We start from the raw sequence: 6,440 nt of genomic DNA on the forward strand, positions 1-6,440 counted from the left end.
TGCTTTTGAACTGTGGTGTTGGAGAAGACTCTTGAGAGTCCCTTGGACTGCAAGGAGATCCAACCAGTCCATTCTGAAGATCAGCCCTGGGATTTCTTTGGAAGGAATGATGCTAAAGCTGAAACTTCAGTACTTTGGCCACTTCATGTGAAGAGTTGACTCACTGGAAAAGCTGATGCTGGGATGGATTGGGGGCGAGGAGGAGAAGGGGACGACAGAAGATGAGATGGCTGGATGGCATCACTGACTCGATGGACGTGAGTCTCAGTGAACTCCAGGAGTTGGTAATGGACAGGGAGGCCTGGCGTGCTGCGATTCATGGGGTTGCAAAGAGTCGGACACGACTGAGCGACTGAACTGAACTGAACAGTGACCGCAGACCAGGGGTTTCCCAGGGCTGTGATCCAGGGCAGATCAACAACAAAGATGCAGGAGGAAAGTTTTTAGGATGAAGGAACTATTTTACAGCTGAATTTTTGTGGTGGTTATGGTGGCTCAGATGGTAAAGAATCTGCCTGCAATGCAGGAGACTTGGGTTCAATCCCTGGGTCAGGAAGATCCCCTGGAGAAGGGAATGGCAACCCACTTCAGTATTCTTGTCTGGAAAATTCCATGGGCACAGGAGCCTGGCGGGCTACAGTCCATGGGGTCACATAGTCAGACACGACTAATACTTTCACTTTTCACTTTCAGGCAATTACTAAGATTCATCAAACCACAAATACAATATGGATGAGTTTCACATAAATAATGCCTCAAAGGACAGAACAAACCCTAAACCTGCTTGGTTAAGTGTCTTTCAACCTGTTTTCCTGATGCCTTATGCCCGGTGGTCTCAGGGCCTGCCAAAACAGGCCTCCTTTATCAGAAATAAGGTCATTTAAGGCTTTTTTTTTCCTTCTTGGCTCAGAGCTGCGGATCCAACTGACACTGACCGATTTCCAGTGGGCACCATCGTGTGTCCCAGGCGGAGGCTGACGGAAACAAGCTTGTGTTCCTGTCACTAATGATATAAGCCGTCATCATCGGCTCTGCCAGGCTGTGTTCATTGTCATTACACCCATTGAAGAAGAGAACAGAGTTATAATGAGCCGGGTGTTATCCGCTCACCAGTAATTTATAATGGGCAAACCAGGACAGGAATAGAGCTTTTTTTGGCTAAGGAGATTGCGTGTCGCTCTTCAAATCTAGGCTGAAATTTTATTTATAATGCATAGACAGTCACTCAGAAAGTTAAAGGCTCCTTTGTTCCCTCTCATGTGTTTGAACACCGTGTTTTACCCTGGACTAGCACAAAGGCCCCTCGGCATCTTACCATTGCACCTGCAGTCAGTCTGTGACTGGGAGAGAGCGTTCCTGGGGATAGGGACTCAGCTAGAAATGAGGCCTCTGTAGAAACGCCTAGAGGACTTTGGGCCCTCCCAAAACTCTAAGGAGAGACAGGAAGGAGGAAAAGGTCAGGAACAGGAAGAGACCCTTAGGTAAGGGTAGCGACCGTGTGCTTTAGGTGAACTTTGAAGAATTGCCTTGGGTGCTATCAGGAAACATCCCAAACTGAGATGAAATTAGCAAAAGGTGATGTATGAACAGGTGCGTTGAAATCAAGACAGGTCGAGGGACTTCCCTGGTGGTCCAGTGGTTAAGAGCCAGTGCAGGGGGCCGGGGACATGGGTTTGATCCCTGGTCTGGGAAGATCTCACATGCCGGGGAGCAACTAAGCTTGTGCGCCACAGCTGCTGAGCCTGAGTGCCTAGAGCCTGTACTCTGAAACAAGAGAAGCCATGGCAGTAAGAAACCTTTGCATGCACCTGGAGAGTAGCCCCAACTCGCTACAACTAGAGAAAGCCCACACGCAGCAGCAAAGACCCAGAACAGCCAAAAACTTTAAGAATAAAAAGGACAGGTCGTGTCTAATTGGGTAGCAAGAAGCAGAATGTTTGTGACCATCACAGTGTCCAGGGAAAGGGTATGTAGGGTGTGTGCCTAGGTTTCCAAGCACTCTTGGGGGAGCCCGAATCTCTGTGAATGCTGACACCTATTGGTACCTACCCCAAGGCAGGTGAATCCCTCTAAGGGGAACCCACTGGGTTGTCACAAGCCACCAGCACCCTCCAAATCACTGCAGATGGTGACTATAGCCACAGACTTAAAAGATGCTAGCTCCTTAAAAGAAAAGCTATGACAAACCTAAACAGCATATTAAAAAGCAGAGACATCCCTTTGCTTGACAAAGGTCGGTATAGTCAAAGCTATGATTTTCCCAGTAGTCATGTATGGATGTGACAGTTGGACCATAAAGAAGTCTGAGAGCCAAAGAACTGATGCTTTTGAACCGTGGTGTAGGAGAAGACTCTTGAGAGTCCCTTGGGCTGCAAGGAGGTCAAACCTGTCAATCCTAAAGGAAATCAATCCTGAATATTCATTGGAAGGACTGATGCTGAAGCTCCAATATTTTGGCCACCTGATGCCAAGAGCCAACTCTTTGGAAAAGACCCCGATGCTGGGAAAGAGTAAGGGCAAGAGAAGGGGGCGGCAGAGGATGAGATGGTTGGATGACATCACTGGCTCAACAGATAAGAGTTTGAGCAAACTCCGGGAGGTAGTGAAGAACAGGGAAGTCTGGTGTGCTGCAGTCCATGGGGTCTCAAAGAGTCGGGCACGACTGAGCAGCTGAACAGCAACAACCACCAGCATCCTGTCTGGGCCACACATTGGCCAGTGACCTCCTGGTGGGTGACTAGCTGCCCCAGGCACCTTCATCCTGGGCCCCAGGGTGCCTGGACCAGAAAGAAGACTGAGTTTGATGGGCCCTGCAGCTGTGGTCCCTGTTCTCTCACTAAACTGACCTTCTGGAACAAACCCATCTGGGCTGAATGTGGGAGGCGTGGGTCCGCCTTCCCAGCCCGGATCAACTTTAAGTAAGCTGGCCGTCGAGAAGGGGCTTGACCTGCGGAGCTGAGAGCTGGCCCCGGGCTGTGATATGCCAAGGATCAAGGCCTCTGGGACAGCCCTGCTTCCCAGGCTGGTACAGGTGGTTGGGGGGGCGGCGGGGGTGGGGGTGGGGGGTCTTTGTTTAACAAAGCAGCCCCTGCAGCCACAGTTTCCTCTCCAAGTTCCCGGGACCCTTTGGTCCTCAGAGCCTCAGTGGGAAGATCCCTCAAACTGAGGGGCTTCACGTTGATTACTTCTGTAGTTGTGTGGTGTACTGTGTCATTTTAAAAAAAAATATACTCTATTTTTAGGACAGTTGTAAGTTCCCAGCAGGATTGGGTGGAAGGACACATGCCCTCTTTTTCCATTTGCCCTCTGCCTGTGTATATGCACAGCCTCCCCTATTATCAACAACCCCCAACAAGGGTGGTCCATTTGCTGCAATTGATGATGCCACATTGACAGGTCATTATCCCCCCAATACTTTCGGGCTCACTCTTGGGACTGTACATTCTATGGGTTTGGGCAAATGCATGCACCGTTGTGATATCATACAGAGCGGTTTCCCATCCCTAAAGATTCTCTGGACTCTGTTTTCATCCCTCCCCCCTCAGCCCCTGGCCTAGTGACCTTTTCACTATTGCCATAGTATTGCCTTTTGCAGAATATCATAGAGTTGGACCCTTGAGTATGGTGACTTTTTAGATTGGCTCTTTCACTTTGTAATGTGCACTGAAGTTTCCACCATGTCATTTTTTTAATTAATTAATTTAGTTATCATTTTTGGCTGTGTTGGGTCTTTGTTGCTGTGCACAGGCTTTCTCTCATTGCAGCGAGCGGGAGCTATTCTTCCCAGGCTTCTCCTTGCAGCGGTTTCTCTTGCTGCAGAGCACAGGCTCTAGAGCACATGGGCTTCGGTAGCTGTGGCTGCCGGGCTCTAGAGCACAGGCTCAATAGTTGTGGCTCATGGGCTTAGTTGCTTCTGAGCACTTGGGATCTTCCTGGATCAGGGACTGAATCCATGTCCCCTGTGTTGACAAGCAGTCTCTCATCTACTGCACCACCAGGGAAGTCCCACTGTATCATTTTAAAAAGGGTTCAGATACATTTAGTGGCTTGGCAGTCACATGCAATCCCTGTCACATTGGCTCTGGTTGTTGGCTTGTGTGGCTTGTGGATGGTTTTGTGGGGGTGTGCCTGGACTCCCCAGTAGGATGATGAGCTCTGGAGCAGGGGACAGGGCTTGTGCCCTGGTGGTACTGGCTCTCTACTGGATGCTTGGGATGCCTGCCTATCCTTTGTGACTTGATACCAGAAGCTGGGTGCTCTGGGTTAGAAGGAACCTGGTTTGGGCTTGAGGATGGGCTGTTAAAGCAAACCCTTCAGGGCTATTTTGTACTGATGAAGAGTATGTCATTCGTTTCTGGAGTCAGAGCATCTGAGCTCTGACTGTGGAGCCCATCTGTAAGATTTTGCATCTGAGCTTCCTAGGTGGCTCAGTGGGAAAGAATCCACCTGCCAATACAGAAGACAGTTCAATCCTGAGTCAGGAAGATCCCCTGGAGGAAGACATGGTGACCCACTCCAGTATTCTTGCCAGGAGAATCCCATGGACAGAGGAGCTTGGCAGGCTACAGCCCATGGGGTCACAGAGAGTCGGACGCAACTGAGCAACTGACTGACTGACTGACAAGACTTACTAATGCTGCCTCTCTTTGTGTCCAGTACTCTAGCATAACATTTTCTCTGTCCCCATCACCCAGCTCGGAAATGTGGCAAATGTTCCTTTCCCTGAAAAATGTCTATTGTTGTTTGTTTGTTTCTGTTTTTTTAATTAGAACCCTTATTTGCATATTTGTTTTTACTTACGTGGCAGCACCGGCTCTTAGCTGTGGTCTTTGATCTTGCTCGCAGCATTCAAACTCTTAGTTGCATCGTGTGGGATCTAGTTCCCTGACCACGGATGGATCCTGGAGCCCTGCATCAAGAGCACAGTCTTAGCCACTGGACCACCAGGGAAGTCCCTCCTTGAAAAGTTTTGATCAGATAATCTCAGCAGAATACCCTCTGACCTAAAGTACCTCCAGCCCATAAGAAAACCTTCTGAAAGTGGAATGTTCTAGTAACCTGTGCCTTTGCTGCAATGTGGGAGACCTGAGTTCCATCCTTGGCTCAGGAAGATCCCCTGGAGTAGAAGATGGCAACTCACTCCAGCTTTCTTGCCTGGGAAGTCTCATGGACAGAGGAGCTCGGGGGACTACAGTTTGTGAGGTCACAAAGAGTCAGACACGAGTGAGAGACTAACGCTTTCCCTTTTTGTGTTGACAGAGCTTCCCGAAACAAGTCTGAGAAGAAGCGTCGGGACCAGTTCAATGTCCTCATCAAAGAGCTCAGCTCCATGCTGCCTGGCAACACGCGGAAGATGGACAAGACCACCGTGCTGGAGAAGGTCATTGGGTTCCTGCAGAAACACAATGGTAACCATTACCCTCTTTCCGTTTTTCTTTCTCTTCCTGCCGTTTCCACTCGACGGCTTTATCAAGTTGGCTTCCCTGGTGATTCAGATGGTAAAGGATCTGCCTGCGTGCAAGAGGCCGGGGTTCAATCCCTGGGTTGGGAAGATACGATGGAGAAGGGAATGGCTACCCACTCCGGTATTCTAGCCTGGAGAATTCCATGGATAGAGGAGCCTGGTGGGCTACAGTCCGTGGGGTCGTAAAGAGTCAGACAGGAGTGAGCGACTAACACTTTCACTTTTCTCTCACTTTTATCCAGTTTGTCTTCCTGCTTGGTTCTCCCCAGCAAACCCGACCTCCTTGGTCATGAGTTTCCTCTTTCCAACACCCTTCACCCTCCAGAAAAACCATCTCCAGCAGGCTTGGGGTAGGACACGCCCCAAATTGCTTTCTCAGCCAGAGGGGCAGACTCAGGTAGCACCCAGCCCAAGCAGGGCAGCACCAACTATGGGAGCATCTTGATTAAAAATGTCTAGAGCAGTCCTTTTCATTCAGCCCTGCAGGCACCATGCCCAGGTATTAATTTCCCATTGACTTAAACTGTACTGATGGCTCCATTCATTTCCGCCACCACCCCTAAAGTCTTTGGCCTTCTCAGCAACACCATGGGAAAAAGTAATCAAAAACACCTAACTGACTTAATGTCAAATCTGTTTTTTCAATGAGATGTAACTCACATAGCATAAACTTCACTACTTTAAAGTTTATAGCTCTGTGGTTTTTAGTACAATCTTTTCATGAGGTTGTGCAAGCATCAACACTATCTAAATGTATTGTCCCCAAAGAAACCCTGTGCGGATTCCCAGGTGGTGCTAGTGGTAACGAATCTGCCTGCCAATGCAGGAGATGCAGGAGATGCGGGTTTGATCCCTAGATCGGGAAGATCCCCTGGAGAAGGAAATGCCAACCCACTCCAGTATTCTTGCCTGGAAAATCTCACGGACAGAGGAGCCTGGCGGGCTACAGTCCATGAGGTCGCGAGGGTCGGAGACA

The 6,440-nt window shown here is 49.4% G+C and overlaps 1 protein-coding gene across 2 annotated transcripts in view; it reads left to right on the forward strand.

Annotated features, from left to right (window-relative positions):
* The window catches only part of NPAS2 (neuronal PAS domain protein 2), a 152,402-nt gene that overhangs the window by 51,412 nt on the left and 94,550 nt on the right, over window positions 1-6,440 (forward strand). For both annotated transcript variants that reach the window (XM_010829646.1, XM_010829647.1), the window contains exon 3: window positions 5,260-5,408. In XM_010829646.1, the coding sequence (XP_010827948.1) occupies window positions 5,260-5,408 (149 nt within the window). The remainder of the gene's footprint in view (window positions 1-5,259; window positions 5,409-6,440) is intronic.

The sequence above is a fragment of the Bison bison genome, unplaced genomic scaffold (genome assembly GCF_000754665.1).
Source record: "Bison bison bison isolate TAMUID 2011002044 unplaced genomic scaffold, Bison_UMD1.0 scf7180017864508, whole genome shotgun sequence".
NCBI classification, from domain to species: domain Eukaryota; kingdom Metazoa; phylum Chordata; class Mammalia; order Artiodactyla; family Bovidae; genus Bison; species Bison bison.